We start from the raw sequence: 17,916 nt of genomic DNA on the forward strand, positions 1-17,916 counted from the left end.
AGGGTTCCCTGCTCTGTGGGAAGTCCAAGGACCACCCACCTCCATCCAGGTCTAGTAAGGTGAGCATCCAAACTGCCTAGGCTCCCACAGAGCCAGTACGTGCAGTAGGATCAAGAGGAAAATAAAATTTTTAAAAATATTCTTAGATTTTTATTTACTTACCTTTTTTTTTTTGAGATAGTGTCTCATTGTGTGACATTTTCTGATCTAGAACTCCTTGTATGTGAGCCTAGAACTCAGAGAGCTGAATAAAATATTTTATGGTCTTAATTAATTTAATGAGCTTTTCCAGTCTTTGCAGGGATTCTCTTTCTGTGACAGTTTTGTCTCATTCGTAGGGAACTGGAACTTTTGGTTCTGTTCCGTTGTATGTGTATGCACAGTGCGTTGGCCTCTGTGATCTGTTGCTGAATTCCCAGGTGACTGAGAAGGGCTGTGCCTTCCTGGCAGCACAAAACCAGAGATTCCCAGTTGAGTCAGGCTGCGGCCAGTCTGCCTCCCGATTTACTGCTAATTGATTACTGATGTCCTCACCTGACACTTTATGAAAATGGAACTTGATGGCTATTTAACTTGCTTAGGATAACCTGATAGGAGCATTTCAGCATCATTTCCTGGTGTTTACCAGGCAATTGCTGTGTTCAACTGGTACAACTTATAAAAACAAAAAACAAACCCTGATACCCTTTAATGCTTTTTAATCAGGAATTTTAAAATGTATATTTTCTCATACATGCAGATGTCTTTATTCCACTGTTTTTTTGCTAGGCAAGAGGAGGAGCGAGGCCGGGTCTACAACTACATGAATGCTGTTGAAAGAGATTTGGCAGCCTTGCGGCAAGGGATGGGACTGAGTAGAAGGTCCTCAACTTCTTCAGAGCCAACCCCTACAGTAAAAACCCTCATCAAGTCTTTTGACAGTGCATCTCAAGGTAAGCGAGTCCTTGTCTGTGCTTCCCAAGACTCGTGCTTCTCTGTTTGCTCGACTTAGTTGCCTGATGTAGTTTGCTATTCTGTATCATTTTGTTCTGTTTTGTCAGCTTGCATATAGGGTTTATCTTACAGTGCCATGTGCATGTAGTGTCATATACGTCATATTAGGTATCTTGAGTCAAAGCAAGTTCTGCAGGGTTGGAATGCACTGCTTTAGAAAGCCTGGTCTCAGCTGCGCACCCTACTTCCCTTGCCCAGCAGTGTCTTTTCTCCCTAGATGGATCGCACTCATTCCTGATTTCTCGTATCTTCTTTATGCGCTGACTTCCTGATACGTAACTCTAGCTCCTAACCTTCCTCCAAATTTCCTAATTCTGTGTACCCAAGTGCCTCATTGACATTGATACTTGAGCATGTGTAGGCGTCCTATGTTTTCCAGCCTCATCACTTCTCAAGCCTAGAGTCAGCACGGGTCTACTGAGTCACTGGGACCAGAAACCTAGGACTCTGACTTAAACCCTTTTGCTCACTGTCTGACTTCCAACATGGACTTCTTTGTTCTGTTCTCTTTCTTCACTCTCAGTGACATCGACATTAGTTCAGGCCATCTTCAGTTAGTAACCGGTAAGCTTCTAGTCTCCTTTTTGTCATCAAGAAAGTCTTTCTTGTTTAAAATGCTGTAATTACCTTATGATAGAAGGAAGTGCAGATCAAGGTTGTATAACCGCTGGGCTACTCTTCTTTTACCTTGTGTAGCCCACAACACTGCACTTCAGGGTGAGAACCAAGCTAGACTCTTGATGAGGTAGCTCTTACAACACTGACCCTGAAGACACATCTGCAGTCTTTCATAAAAGCTGTAGACGGTCTTATGTGACTCTGTGTGTGTGTGTCTGTGTGTGTGTGCGCGCGCGCACGTGCGCCTTACTTATCCTACTGTGCAGCCCAGGATGACCTAGAATACTCGCTAAGTATCTCAGTCTAGTCTGAGCTTGTTATCCTCTTCTGCCTTAACCTCTGAAGTGCTGAGATTATAGGTGTTCACTGCCATGTCTGCTGTTTATTCTACTTGTTAAAAATAATAAATAATGGTGCTGGGGATAGAACCATGCTACAAGTGCTCTACCCCTGAGCTGTGCCCCATCCCTCTTGTTTCCTTTCTTTAGAGTTCATTGCATTATGGAGTATTTTAGCCATGTGATTAAATAGCAGAAATGAAGTACTGACCTAGGAAAGCATTCGTCTGGTAGGAAAAGAAATACCAGTGTCATAGGCTCTCCCTGTGAGTATTCAGCATAGGTCAGGCATTGTTCCCAGGATACAGTTTGCAGGAAATTAGGAATACTGGCTAACAGGCGAATCCTTCCATGGAGATGAGTAGGAAACTCCCCCTGCATCATGATAAGTTTATTATTAACTTTCTCATTTACTATTTTTGTAGTGCCAAATGCTGCTGCAGCTGCAATTCCTCGAACGCCCCTGAGTCCAAGTCCCATGAAAACCCCTCCTGCAGCTGCTGTTTCCCCCATGCAGGTGAGTGCCCAGGATTACCGAAGGCTCAGAAAGGTTGAATTGCACATTAGATCATCTTTTTCAGTTGTGCACATGTCTCAGGTGGTGAATGGACTACTTCAGAAGAGGGAGTGGTAAGGTTCGCTTGGTTAAAATACCACCTGTAGCCTTAACGGAGGCAGTTTATAAATTGTAACGCTCTTCTGGAAAACACTGATGTCTGAGTGAGTGTGTAGCTGGCATATCTTATCTTTTGCTGTCTAACAGATCACTTCAAAACTTTGCTGACTTAATGGCTGGAGAGATGGCTGAGCACTTCAGAGCGCTTAGTGCTCTTGTAGAGGTCCTGAGTTCAGTCCCCATCACTCGTGTGATACAGCTCACAGTAGCCTGTAACTCCAGCTCCAGGGGTGGATCTGACTTCTTTTCTGGGCCTCCTTGGACACCTGAACTCAAGTGTACACCCAACATGAGTTAAATGTGGATCTACATAAGGCATGAGTGGAGAGAAGAGTTGTTCATTGGAGGCCATTTGTCACAGTTGAGCTCAAGGATATGGCATTGCTGATCTACTATAAATGACTTTCAGAGTTGCTATTCTTTTCTGTTGTTGGGAATAGAGCCAGGAGTAAGGCAGGAGGCTTTTCTCTGTGGAGCTCAAGAGACCCTCTTGTGATGCCATTTCCATAGCCACTTTCAGAATATGGCTGAAGTGAGATACTTTAACATGGGTGAGAGTAGCCAAAGGAGAAATAGCCCCTGAACTAGTATTCTGTGATAAGGATAGCCAGGGCTGCCATTTACCTTAGAATTCAGAGCTTGGGCCATTTTATTTTTTTGACTTCTATATTGGGTTAATGATTGGCCCTGTGATTTGAGAGTGGACTTTTTTTAAAGTCTAGGATAAGTGAAGTTTCTCAGACAGTGGCTTGGCATTTGAAAAGTAAGGAAGCACCATGGTTTGGCTGCAGATTTAATGCTTTTTAGATGTTCTCTATTAATCAGACTTTTAGAAGAAAACCTAAAGGTACAAAGCAAGATGCCAAGTAAAACAAACCTCAAATAAGATGAATAAGACAGGGCTGAGAGATGGCTCAGAGGTTAAGAGCACTGCCTACTCTTCCAAAGGTCCTCAGTTCAATTCCCAGCAACCACATGGTGGCTCACAACCATCTGTAATGAGATCTGGTGCCCTCTTCTGGCCTGCAGGCATACACGCAGACAGAATACTGTATACTTAATAAATAAATAAATATTTTAAAAAAAGATGAATAAGACAAAGCTTCTCTAGCATTTATCTGTTATATTTCATGTCTAAGATTTTGTAACATCTTTTTGAAGATAGGAAGATTAAAAATACCTGTAGCTAGCAACAAAACTTATTATAATGCTCTTTAATACGTAGTTAGTCTGTCTAGTGTCTCTCAAGCCTAGCTGCACAGAAAACTGCATAAAGAGTTTAGAAATAGATTCCTAGACATTGTCTTTGTGAATGGAATCTCTGGGACAGCACCAGGGTTGGGTGTGTTTTTAAAACACTCCATGGGCAGGAATAATTCTTGTCATGTGAAATAACAAGAGTTGTCACAAACAAATGGAAAGCTGGACAAAATCTAGGAAACAATGGTTTTCAGACATTGCACCGCTGTGGTCCCTGAAAAAATTCCCAGCAGATGAGGGAAGCCCTTGTGTGGCTCGCATTGTTTGCCTGGAGGCAGTTTCTAGGTGGCGGTTTAGGGAGGATGAACTAACTTAGGACAGAGAGGGCAGACCTGTTGCATCTGAGGGTATAAGCCAACATTCATGGAAAATGAAACAGCTAGAATTTTCAGGGCAGAGTCCCTGGGAAGAGGAAACTACAGAGAGGGTCCAGACATTCCCGTGGGTATCCTTTGGAATCTTTGCCTGAGGCTGGCTGCCGGAAGGCCTAGAAGGCCTGGCTGGAAGAAGTCTTCAGCAGCAATTGCGAGGACTTCTCAGACACTTTCAATAGTTTACGTAGGGTAGGGAATCATGTGAGTTCATATCAGCCACCATGAAGAAACTTCCTTGAACAGATAGGGAATAAAGTACACCTAGACAGCTTTCGATTCTGGATACTCTAGGTCTGCCCCAAAGACCTCAAAGGTACCTTCCAAAAGGATTAGCAGAGCTGGAGGTAGCAATGCTGTAGGCAGTCTATAAACTCTTCCAGTGAGCTCATCTGCTGGTAGTTAGTGTTTGTGTTCTCTGCTCTTGTTGAGTGTTGGCTGACTTCGTGATTTGTTTCTAATAGCAGAAGTATGCAGTGGTGCTTCTGAAAGAAAGTTATAAAATGATTGGCTTCTGCTGTGAGTGCGCCTCTTAGGTTCACTCACTCCGAGGGATCCTCTGTAGTTGCCTTGTGCTGAGCTTATTCTTGTGGAAGACCATGGAAGTAAGCTTAGCAGCCACTCTGAGACTCACCATCAAAGAGACCCCTACACCTTCCTCCTGCCTGTCTTTGTGATAACCAGCACAAATGTCAGGATTATTTAGTATGAGGGCAGGAGTTGTCTACACGGGATTCTGAGTAACTAGATAACATAGGATAATACTGTCAGGATTATATAGTATGAGGGCAGGTATAGATTCTGAGTATGAAATACTGAGGTTGACCTAGACCCAAACTATATATAACAGTATATGATAGAAAGCTTAAAGGTAGGCACATTAGTGAAAATCTTTTGTGTTCTTTGAGCACACAAAAGCTTCTTCTGTAGGACACACACACACAAATGAGTCATAAAAGCAACTGATACTTGAATATCAGGATTTTTAAAATTTGAACCCAAAGACATGACAAATAAGCAAAGGCATATTTTATATAGGAGAATATATTCACAGTATTTACTTGTCTTACAGAAGACTTGCATGTGATAACTTGAAAACAGCATGTAATAAAGGGCAAACAATTTATATGAAAGCATAGAAGAAGTTCAGCATCATTAGTCATCAAGGAAATGAAAATGAAATTCACAGTAAGCTATTAGTCCTTATGGCTAAAATTAAAGGTTAATGATGTAAAGATGTAGCAAAGCTGTACTTTTGCATAGGTCTTTTGGGAGAGTGAAATAAGTAGCTATAAGTTAGTTAGATTTTTTTTTTTAAATATGGCTGAGGGTTGGGGTGTGGAGGCAGAGGCAGGTGGATCTCTTTGAGTCTGAGAGCAGCCTGGTCTACATAGCAAGTTCCAGGACAGCCAGGGTTACATAGTGAGATCCTATCTTTAGGGTGTGTGTGTGTGTGTGTGTCTGTGTGTGTGTGTGTGTGCACGCGCATGTGTGTGACGGCTGGAGAAAAGCCAAGGAAATGGGAGCACAAGGAAGAAGGGTGGGTGGCCTGTTCTGTATATTATGGGTTAGAGCAGTAGTGGTGGGTATTTTAGGCTGCTGTGTGTGTCTACATCAGGGCATCAGGAAACTCCTTATATTGCTGTTGGCAGGAGTTCTGAGTTAAAGACTACAGCCTGGACTGGGACAGTTGTCAAATTATCAAGTGGGAGACATACTTGAGGTCTGTTTGGAACCAGGACAAGAAAAACCAATAAAACCACAATAGAAACACATCCATATTTTGGTTTGGAACCTAATTTTGTGTTTAGCACATTGGCATATGGTAGTTCAAGAATCTCTTTAAACAGAGGAATTAAATTATATTCCGAGTGCCAGAGGCTTTCAGGGTCAGTGGTATGCGTAACTATAAAAGGCCCCAGGGAAGCATCTTTGTGGGGAGCAAGTGTCCTGCATCTTGACTGTCCGAATTCTGGTTGTGATACCTTAATACAGAAGTATAAGAAAATCAAGTGAAGAGGGTGCCTACTGTACTGTTAAAACTGTATAAGAATATACATTTTTCTTATAAGTTTATTTACTTTAAAAATGATTAGTTTAATTTTTAATTTTATTATCTAATTTGTTTATTTTATATGCAATTATCTTTTGCTTTCATGTTTGTCTGTGTGAGGGTGTCAGATCCCCTGGAACTGGAGTTGGGGACAGTTGTGAGCTGCCATATGTTTGCAGGGAATTGAACCCAGGTCCTCTGGAAGAGCAGTCAGTGTTCTTAACTGCTGAACCATCTCTCCAGCTCTCAAGTTTATTTTTTTTTTAAAGTACTGATCACACACTGTATGTTTATATCAAAGGAGTTTTGCATTGTTTGTAACTGACATCTACTCTCTGAAGTGTTTGTTTTCTCTGTGAGTCTTAGTACTAGATTTAACATAGCTGCTTTTATTTCAGAGACATTCCATAAGTGGACCAATCTCAACCCCCAAGCCTCTGACAGCCCTGTCAGATAAGAGATCAAACTACGGAGAAATTCCTGTACAAGGTACAGCTAATGCATCCTTAGCATTTCACTTTTTTTGTTAATTTTTAGACTCTTTGGCTAACAGCTTATTTTCTTGGTGCTGGCATTATGCTTGTCAACCTGGTATATGTCTTTTTCAAAAGTTTTTCCTAATATGTCTTAACTACAAGTAGGAAAATGAGTTATTAGCAAATGAAGCTTTCATGACAAATGTATTTTTTCCTTTTGTTCTGAGACAAAGTCTTGCTGTATAGTCAGACTTGCATTGAACCGAGTTCTAGGTCTTCCTGCCTGATGCTCCAGAGTGTGGTGTTACAGGGGCATGCCACTCTCCAGGCTGGTACCTTTAAATAATGATAAGTAATGCAGAGTACATGTCACTGCAGGACATGGTTCACATCATCAGAGCACATAAAGCCTTTAAAAACCCACACTTTAATATACAGGCATAGATAAAACAAAGGAAAAACAAAAAAAAAGTAAAACAAAGGAAAAGATTGACCATGGAAGCCAAATGTGGTAGCACATGCCTGTGATCCCAGTACAGCAACAACAACATAGAGGTCTGGTGTTAACCTCCTTAGTCTGACATAAAAGGCATTGACCTAATCACTTGGGTAGTTCAGCCCATATTGCAGTCTCCTCTAGGTCCCCTACTTCCGTAATCCTAGTAGGTACCCAGTAATGTACAAACCAAAAAGGGAAATTTTGGGAGAAAAGGATTGGAATATGTAACTGAAAGCCTGAGGTGCAAGGAATTGTAAAAGTGAGGCTGTCTTCTGAGGGTTTGGTGGTGCTGTGAAGTTGGGTGTCACTCTTTTGTTCATCCCTGTGGCACATTAACCAAAGTGACAGTGAACTCTCGTAGTCATTGCCATCTTGATGGTGTCGTTAACCAAGGTAGTGACAAAACTTTTTGCTTATGGTAAGCTCAGCTTCATGGTAATATGAACCTATTGTAGGAGGCTGCTTGTTTGTTCCTGGTTGACCAGAAATAACCACTCAGAAACTGTATTAATTAAATTACTGCTTGGCCTATTAGCTCTAGCTTATTATTGGCTAGTTCTTACCTCTTAATTTAACCCATTTCTCTTAATATGTGTAATCACCATGTGAATGTGGCTTACCGGCAAGATTCCGTCCAGGGTCTGTCTCTGGCATGACTACATGATGTCTCCTTGACAACACCTTCTTTCTCCCAGCATTCAGTTTAGTTTTCCCCGCCTAGCTCTATTCTGTGCTATCACAGGCCAAAACAGTTTCTTTATTCATTAACTAATAAAAGCAACACATATACAGAAGGACTTCCCACACCATGAGCCCATTTCCCATAGGGCACAGATCTTTTGGGCACCATCTTTCTCATAGATTAAAGATAGACAGCTATCCCTTTCCTTTAAAATACACCTGAGTTAGGTTACCATGGATATAGGAGGAGACAGTACATTGGCCTAGACAGGTAAGCTCCAAATAACAAAGCAAAGAAAAGGAGGAAGGAATTTCATGGCGTTAGTGCAAGAAAAGTGAGTGTGTCTTACCACAGAAATTGTAAGTGGGAACACTAAGCGGTGCCATCTGGATCTGGCTTTGATCTCCCGTCAGCTGCCCTCCACAAACTGTTGCAGGGAAAGGAGCCTGTGAAGAAATCAGAAGGAATAGGAGGTGTGCCCACCATCCATAGCTTGCACTGTTGCTCTGGGAGACATGGAGAAACTGGGACAGAATCATGACCTTGGTACCATCTTATTCCACTTGCGCATGACTTGAGCTGGGCCAGAAAGATCTGTGACTATTGAAAGGGCCAGAGGAGTTGGTTATCTCCTGTCTGGGAGGATCTCTTTCCTTAGAAATCTTTTTCCAGAATTGTTCTACATCTTGACTTTGTGCTGTTAGCTCATCGGAGCCTCAGCCTCTTGTCGTGGAGGTTTCCTATCTCTGGTAATGGAGGGTTTTTGTCTTGCTTTGTATTCTGAGTTGGAGTGCTTTGTTCATCTCCAACCACTTCCCTCACTTGGCAGTGTTCTATCTTAGGATCTTTTTTAGCAAGCTGAAGTCAGCAAGGACGCCCATGGAGCTTTGAACCAGGAATCTATATTCACTTCATGCCAGGGATATGTCTCATTTACTCTCTTTGTCACCCTCCAGATGTCTTGATCCATCAACAAATACTTTGTGATTCTTTGCATTTGCTACTTTGGTCTTGCATATAAGAGTTGGTTCAGTATTTTCTTGTGCCTTCCTGACATTGCCAAAAAAAAAAAAAATCTTTCTGTCCTGAGGTCCTTATCGATTCAAGAGTCACTCACCCTAGATCCCCCATCACAACAGGTAGGGCATGCCTCCTCCGAAGGAGGGGATCTCAACCTCGTTCCAAGTACATTTGAAATCCCCAAATCCCCAAATTGTAGAAAATAAATACTTTTGATGCCACACAATGAAACAGAGTAATTTGGCAAGTCAGTTTTCCTTTTTTCAAATGGAGGAGATGTACCCACACCAGGCTAATGAGCACCTGCCAGAATGGCTTCTGTCTTTCCCCTCTGGTAGGTGATGGCTGTGTCTTCCCATTGTTGGGCACTCAGCTTCACAGTCTGACATACTGGCTAATTGAATTAAAGAGGGAAATGGGTAGGCCCTTCTCAGGCTGCCTTTGATAGAAAACAGACCAGCCAGCCTGTGTCTCACAAGTGCTATCTCCTTAGGTTTTTCTAGACTTCTCATCAGCTCCTGGGTCCCAGAGCCCTTGCTTTTCCTCCCTTGTTTACTTTACTCACAGAATAGTAATTGTCTTGTTCTAGATTTCAAGTTCTGCAAGGGCAAGCTTCGGTTTCCTTTCCTTGACCCTTGCACTAAGCTTAGCTCCCACCAAGTGGTAGATGCTCAAATGATAATGAACGATTTAAAGATAAGGCCAGTGGGGTTTCTCATCAGATAAAGATGCTTGCTACCAAGTCTGGGGACCTGACTTTCATACCTGGAACCTGCATGGTGGAAGGAGAGAACCAGACTTCAACAGAGTAGACTCTGTCACTGTAAAATATACACCAGTCCTATTTCCTGAAGAAGGCTAACCCAACTCTTACCTGCAGGTGGAAAGCAGCTTGTTTACTGCAGACATAAACAGTCTGTGTCTTACTGTGGCAGGTGTGTCTCAGCTCAAGTTTTTGGAGTGAAATGCTTTAAGAAATGCCAGTAGACTGCTTTATGACTGTTGAGTCACTATCGATGATTTTTTTTTGTACCTGGGGATGGAGCCTGGGGTCTTTTTGCACCTGTTGAACACCATTGTAGAGCTGCTCCTCTTGTCCTACTACACATAATCTTATGAAGAGTAATTTAGCCAGGCGTGGCATTTCATACCTGTAAACCTGGGACTTGGGAGGCTGATGCAGGAAAACAGCATTTGAGACCATTGTGGGCTACATAGTGAACTTCTGCCTCAAAAAAATAAAATGAAATAAAAATTAGTTTTTGATACATTTTTGGAAAGGGCAACTGGGTTATGGCAGGGAGCACATGCTGAAATGAGACATGGGTGTGGACCTTTAGACATGCAGTATGAAAGCACAAGTGGACTGATGTGTCGGGTATTAAATTACATGAACATTTTTCCAGTTGTGTGCATGGAGGGGTAAGATTGGATAAGGGGACACTTCCATGCAGGGAATGAGTGAGTTGTACGCTACCATCCATAACTGACACTCCTTAGTTTGCTTTTTGAGACAGGGTCGTATTGCATAAATGGCCTGGGACTCTCTCTGTAGACCAGACTGGCCTTGAACTCATGAAATTCATCTGCCCTGCTGAATTAAATGTGTGTGCCACCACAGCTTGCTAGACACTACTTGTTTTGTTGTTATAACTTTTGTTTTACTTTCTTAATTTGCTTTGTTGTTTTTTTGGGAGACTAGACTTTTAAGGAAATGATCCTTATTATTGGTTTATTATTGACTAAATTTAAAATATTACGGGACTAGAGAATATTGGTAAAATATTTTCTGTGCAATCTTGAGGTCTTCAAATCAACCCCAAGCACCCATGTGAAAAATTGAGCATGGTGGTGCACACTTTAAGCCAGCACTAGGGAGGCAGAGACACAGATACTTGGGGCTGACGGGTAAGCCAGCCAGGCAGTGGCAAGACACTAGTATCAGTGAGAGATCCTCTCAGAAGCTTCTGAGGAACAATACCTGATTCAACCTCTTGCCTCCACATGTACACACACACCACAACACACATATATAAGTAAATAAAACTTTGATTTCTATTTCCTCTTTCTGTTCTGTCCGTTAGAATTTGTGCATGCTATATTTTTCCTTTAAAAGCCGATAGGGTTTGGAACTCTGCTACTTGTAAGCTGTTTGCATAAAAATGATGTATGTTAAATGATAAAATCACTAATGATTTTAATCTGCATGTGTCCTATTCTTGTGTATAATATGAGCTATCCTTTCTACTCCCTGGGCCTCGTAAGTAAAAAGGATCACTTTTTATTTCAACCTAGATGCTCCGAAGACTCTTGGAAAATATTACTTGGGGACTGTGGAGATGGTTAAGTGCTTAGGAGCATACACTACTTTTTCAGAGGACTTGAGTTTGGTTCCCAGTGTCTATCTCAGGTGGCCATAGCTTCCTTTAACATAAATAACCTGTTATTTAGAAACAATGTTGTATGCCATTACTTTTCACATTGTGATGGTTTAAGAGTGGTATCATTTAAATTGATAAATTCTTTGGTTTTCCCTGTTTGTTTTTTGGTGGTTATTGTTGCCAATCATTGGTCCCAGGACCTCATGCATGCTAAAACATGCTTATTGTTGACCTGCTTTTCCAGTCACTAAATAGTTGCTGTGTTTAAAAAAAGAAATAGGTGGACATTCATGGAAAGCAAGGCTAATAATAGTCCTTATTAAAAAGAAGCCTTATTGTTTAGTTTTACACTGGTCATTTATCCTTAACATATCAGATCCTGGCCAGACAGAACACATACATTCATGTCTTCTGGGCCGAGGACAGCCAGTTGGGTTTGTAGTTGTAGATAAGACATGTACAGGAAGAGAGAATTAGCAGGAACAAAGAGATTTCCCCAGTGTTCCCAGAAACTAAAGAGACTCCTAAGATAGCTTGTGTTCAAGAACCAGACTGAAGCTGTAATAGAGGCGATATCTGATTGTGCCCTTCCAGCTGCTCAGGAGAGATGAGACTAGACTGGCCCTCAGACTCGAGCCCACAGATGAGGCTGTGGAGGCTCTCAGCACCATCCTCCCTGGAGGAGCCCCTCCTTCACACCCTGTTGTCCATATAATAAACTCCATGTTTTATCAAACCAGGCTCTTGTTTCTTCTTATTCGTGTCTTTGCTTCTATTATTGTGTGACTGAAGTGCAGTTCCCAGCCCTTTTTCTTTTTTGCTAGTAAGGCCCAACTTGATACCATTATTTTTTTCTTTTTAAAAAGAATTTATTTGACTTTATTTTATGTGCATTGGTGTGAAGGTGTTAGATCCTTAAGAACTGTAGTTACAAACAGTTGTAAGCTGCCATGTGGATGCTGGGAATTGAACCCAGGTCCTCCGGAAGAACAGCCTAACCCTATCCATTATATTTTCCCATCTGAAATAAGAATGAATTATTCTCCTTCTGCAGTTGTATTATGTGTTGCTGTTATGAAATTCTAACCATACGGTGGTAATCCAGGTTTGTTTGTGGATACACGCATAGGGGATGTTCCCTCTAAATAGGCACAGAGGGGCAAGGTTTTATTTAGTTTGTTCCTTAGGCCCATGCAATAAGGGACCTCTTAATTTTGATTGAGTTGCTTTGAAGAGCTAAGTGGCACAAAATGATTTAGAACTGTCGTGTGCAGCGTGTCTCACTGTCATCTCCAGAAACACACTATTGGCCTGGAGTGTTTTACACAGTCCTTGTCTATGGAGGTTATTTTTAATAAACATGCTGTCTGGGGGTTGCAGGGTCTTGGATTAGGAAGAGGGGTGAGCCTCAAGGTAAAGCAAAGTCAGACCACCTCAGCACTCATAGTTCTGTTTCTGACCTTTCCACTTGGTGCAGAGCATCTTCTAAGAACGTCTTCAACTAGCCGGCCTGCTTCTCTACCCAGAGTCCCTGCCATGGAGAGTGCCAAGACCATCTCCGGTAATGACTTTTATCTGAAAAGTTGTTTTAAAAACTCCTGCAGAGGTTCACATCAGTTGCCTACATCATGGTAGATGACACGTGAAGGTGCATCTTTGCGGAAGTTGATAGAGCTAGGTGTGCAACGACTGGTCTGAAGAGTCAGAACACCAAAGAGTTTCTGGGAACTGACTGTGCCAGTGTGATAAAGCCAGGCTACAACAATGACTTCGAAGGCTTACCGTGTTTGTCTTCTGGGCTATCTCTTCTGTCTTTCAGTTATTCGTACTGTTTTCCCTTGTGCTCTTTCAGTTGCACCCGGAAAGGAGAACTGATAACCCTGCCATGCACGGCTAATGCCCTCCATTACATGGCGTGAGCGCACACACCTGCCGCCTTTCCTCTCACCCTTGCTCCCAGCTTACTAAGATCTGTTAATAGGAGAAGGCATCTGCCCCTTCCAGATCTTTAATGTAGCACATTCCCAACGCTGCGCGTGTTTGTCCTGCTCATCCAGACCCTGTGCGGCAGCCAAAGTGAGTGTATGCCACAGGCAGCATATCTGTGCCCGCTTGCAGAGGCGAGGCAGGAAGGCTGCAGAGTTCCAGGACAGTGTTTTGTTTTGTTTTTCCTATGTCAGGCTTGCAAAATTATAGATGACTGACTTGTTACCTTTTAGTTTTCCGTCTTCCTTGTCTGTCTGAACATGGAGCCTGGCCCAGAGCTGCATGGAACTCTATGAAGAAACATTTTTGCTTCTTCCCCTTTAGCAGTGTCTTGCTATATTTAGAAGGGATGTATTTAATTGTGGGTGCTGGGTAGGGGTGACTTTTAATTGTGTCTGTATGGTACTCATTGTGTACCAGATGAGTGCTGCAAGGTTCTTGTTCACAGAGACATAAGACAGTTCATATTCCACTACCAACCTTTCACAGATTGTAATTTTTTATTTTTTATCATAATGTCTTATTCTGACCCCATGTTCATGGTAGTCCTCCTGCCTCAGTTTTGAAAGTATAGGGATTCTAATTATAAATTCCCAGATGTCTAAGTGTTATGAATGAAAAGTAAATACTGTCCACTCATCAGTAAGATCAAGTATTAGTTTTTTTCTTTTACAAGGTATTATTTGTTCTTTAGGAATCGTTAGAAGAAAATGTCAAGAACTCAGACAAAAAAACTGAAAACATATATATCACTTTATGTTTCTTAAAGATATATAATTATAATTTTTCAATATATTCACTACATTTCAAACATTTGATGAAGCATTCTGGCCTTTTCTCTAAGACAACCATCTAGATATCAAAAAATAAGATAACTATTAATCTTTCCAAGATATTTTTTTCACAGAGTTTTCATACCTTTTAAAAACTGAAATAGATTTCATACAGTCTACTCTGATTCTATTTCATACTGTATATTCTTACATTTCCCTGTCCAACTCCTCTCAGATTCTTCCCCACCCACCCAAGTCCACACCCTTTCTTTCTCTCTTATTAGAAAACAAACAGGCATCAATAATAATAGTAATATAAAAACAGTCCAGAATAGGGCAGAACATATACAGAAGCGCGCGCTCTCTCTCTCTCTCTCTCTCTCTCTCTCTCTCTCTCTCTCTCTCTCTCTCTCTCTCATAGAAACCTTTTCTTCAATTAGAAAACACATTGTTCATAGCACATGGCACCATGTTACATAAGGATTTTCATACAACTCTAAGTTGATCATGTTCCCCATCTTCCTCCTCCATGATTTGTTTCCTTTAGTTCTGTTTGTTCCCCTGGACAGTTCTGTTTCATGTCATGTGTTCTTCTGTTAGGACCTGTATAGCATCTAGAAACATATATTTGTCTTTGTGAGACTGACTTAATTTGTGTAAATAATATAAATGTTGTGAGATCATCTTATCTAGAGTCTAACTGCATCCCTTTCCCTGCAAGTGATGAAATCTTGTTCTTTTGGCTGGGAAAAGAAATCTCTTGTATATATACACCACTGTTGCTTTGTCGCTTCCTCTGTTGTTTGACACCTGGGCGGGTTCCATAGCTCAGCTAGTGTGAATAGCGCTGTCCACAGTGACAGACAAGTAGCTCTGTGCTGTGTTGATCTGAACAGCTGGTAGTTCTAGCTGTAGTTTGACGTGAAGCCTCCGTGAGCTCCACAGTGGCTGGACTGCTTATACTCATGATCACTTTCTCAGTGTCACGGCGAAGTAGTGAAGAAATGAAACGGGACATCTCGGCGTCTGAGGGAGCATCACCAGCCTCTCTCATGGCGATGGGCACCACCTCACCACAGCTCTCCCTCTCCTCCTCCCCCACGGCATCAGTCACTCCGAGCACCCGGAGCCGAATAAGGTAGGAGACATGTCTTGCGTATCTTTCCTGGCCTTTCCAAGCAAAGGGTGGGCTTACAGATCAGTGCTGTCTGAGCACTCCCCTTTCTATTATTCAGTGTTGACTAACTGCATGCTTTTGTTTGGTTTTAAACTAGAAATGACCAAATAAGTACAGGTGAGGTGTCCCTGGTGTCAAAAGCCAAGGGCCTGCCTTTTTGTGTACCAGCATGAAGGCCAGAATGTTTCAGACTTTAGATTTTCAAAATAGAGATGTTCTACTGGTAAATTTGGGGTAAATACAAATATCCCAAAATCTGGTGCTTGCTTTTCGGGAGGGTGTAGCTCAGTGGTTAAATACTTGTTAGTAAGTGAAAAGGCCTTGGGTTCAATTCCCAGCATCATAAGTAAATAAATGAAGTTAAGGGAGGGCTAAGAGAAATAAGCAATGTGAATAGAAGTAGGGCGTGCCTGCGGTCTCAGCCTTTAGAAAATGGCTATAAGTGTGAGCCAACCTTGACTACTTAGGGAAGCTTTGTCTTAAAAAAAAAAATTAAATTAAAACAAGCTGAAAAGGCTCTGAAATCTGAAATACTTTCTAACCTTATATTGTAAAGTTGAACCACGGGCATCCTGTTAGAGTATTAGAGAGAGCTTCCTAGGTAGGTAGAGGCTTGGTGAAGCCTTGAGGATTGTGCATAGGGACATTATTGGCAGGATACATAACTTGAATAAACATGGGAAGGGGATGAATAAGCATATAATCAGGGATGTGATCCATGGGACAGATACAGAAAGTCACAGAACGATGTCTCTACTGTCTCGGGGTGGAGAGGATGTCATTGAGTAGCTAGCTTTTTAGGAACCTTTTCAAAGTCATAACAAGGTCTCTTTGGTGTGGTCAAGGGTAATCAAGTGGAGTGAATGAACTGAGATGATAGAAGAAGTATTTTCTTCTTCAGGAGAGTCCAGGAAACCATCTCAAAGGCTTTTTTTTCTGGTATTGTGGGTCAGAGTTATCAGGTCTGATCAGGGTCATAGCAGAGTTGGAGAGCTGAAGAAAGGTGGGGTCCAGGAAGTGTCTGCAAAGGCGATGGTTTTAGCAACAGGTTTTTATGTAAAGAATCCAGGCATAGCAGACATGGCAGACATGAGAGGCAGCTCTGATTGTTCAGATAGACATCAGACAACACGATATTATGTTAATCATTGTCAGCAGGACGTGAAAATGTGAATTTATGTTTTGTTTCTAGTTCTTTCTGGCAGAAGCTGCTTAACTAAGTAAGAGTTCAGAGGAAGGCAGGGATGGTGACACATACTTTTAATTATAACACACAGGAAACAGAGGCAGGTACCTCTGAGTTTGGGCCAGCCAGGACAAATAGTGAGACCTTTTTTTCCTACACAACACACAAAGTTTAGAGAGAAAAGATAATGTCAGAAATCTAGCATGCTTTGTTTGTAGGAATGAGAAAAACTGTTGGCTCTGTAGGATTAAGAAAAGAAGGACTAGGAAAGGGCTTAAGAAACTTAGCTGTATATCAAGTTTTAGGGTTAGCTTTAAATTAAGAACTTTTCAAAAAATTATCATTGTAAAGAAAGGAACTTGCTTCATAGCCTAGGCTGGCCTTGAACTTGAGATTCTCCTTCCTGTTTCCCAGGTGCTGAGATTATAGGCTATGCCACCATGCCTGGTATATGAACTTAACTTTTATTTGTATTTATTTATTTTAAAATTTGACTTTATTTTTACTTTATGTGTGTGTGTTCCCTGTATGTATGTCTGTGAACCATGTGTATGCAGTGCCCATAGAGGCCAGAAGAGGGCGTTGGATCCCCTGGGCTGTCAATGTGGTTGCTGGGAATCAAACTTGGTTCCTCAGAAAGAACAGCCAGCGCTCCTAACCTCTGAGCTATCTCCCAGCCCCATGAGCTAACTTTTAGAGTCATACCTCTTGGGTGACCAACCTCTGAGGAATGTGCAGTTTTATTAGTGAGTAGACAGTTGAAGGACAAAGTAGCTTGACCATCCTGCAGTGCCAAGGACTTGCCAGGCACAGTGGAGTTCGCCTGGGTCTTAGCACTCAGGGAGAATGAGGCAGAAGGGCTGAGCTCAGGAGTTTGAACACAACCCGGGACATAGTGAGCTTTCCTCTCAAAAATCGGGGTATACAGCTAACAGTAAACACATGAGATAATTTTTAGAAGTGATAATATGGTTTTATTTGTTTATTTTGCAGTGCTGGGGATTGAACCTAGGGCCCTGTACATTCTAGGCAAGCACTCTAGCACCAAACAGCAGCCTTAGCGTTTTTTTTTTAAATTTTGTTTTATTTTTAGGTTAGTTCTTTGTTGTTTGTGTTGAGTTTTTTTTTGTTGTTGTTGTTTTTTGTTTGTTTGTTTGTTTTGAGACAAGCTGGGCTAGCCTGGAACTTTCACTAAAGCCTAGACAGGCCTTGAGCTTAGAGTCTTTCTGCCTCAGCCTCAGAAATGGTGGGAAATGTGGGATTACAGGCGTTTCCCACCATGCTGGGCTTGTATATGGTTTTGGAGTATTTGTGTATGTTGTTGTTGTTTTGTCTCATGAACTTTCTTGGTAGACAAGACTGGCTTTGAACTTAACAGAACTCTTCCTGCCTCTGCATCCTAAGTATCCACACACAATGTAATAAGT

At 41.8% G+C, this 17,916-nt stretch overlaps 1 protein-coding gene across 3 annotated transcripts in view; it reads left to right on the top strand.

Annotated features, from left to right (window-relative positions):
- Positions 1–17,916, top strand: part of Specc1l (sperm antigen with calponin homology and coiled-coil domains 1 like) — a 99,943-nt gene that overhangs the window by 52,485 nt on the left and 29,542 nt on the right. For all 3 annotated transcript variants that reach the window (XM_005360185.3, XM_026785480.1, XM_026785481.1), the window contains 5 exons: positions 769–932; positions 2,375–2,466; positions 6,708–6,798; positions 12,845–12,928; positions 15,108–15,264. In XM_005360185.3, the coding sequence (XP_005360242.1) occupies positions 769–932; positions 2,375–2,466; positions 6,708–6,798; positions 12,845–12,928; positions 15,108–15,264 (588 nt within the window). The remainder of the gene's footprint in view (positions 1–768; positions 933–2,374; positions 2,467–6,707; positions 6,799–12,844; positions 12,929–15,107; positions 15,265–17,916) is intronic.

The sequence above is a fragment of the Microtus ochrogaster genome, linkage group LG2 (genome assembly GCF_000317375.1).
Source record: "Microtus ochrogaster isolate Prairie Vole_2 linkage group LG2, MicOch1.0, whole genome shotgun sequence".
NCBI lineage: Eukaryota > Metazoa > Chordata > Mammalia > Rodentia > Cricetidae > Microtus > Microtus ochrogaster.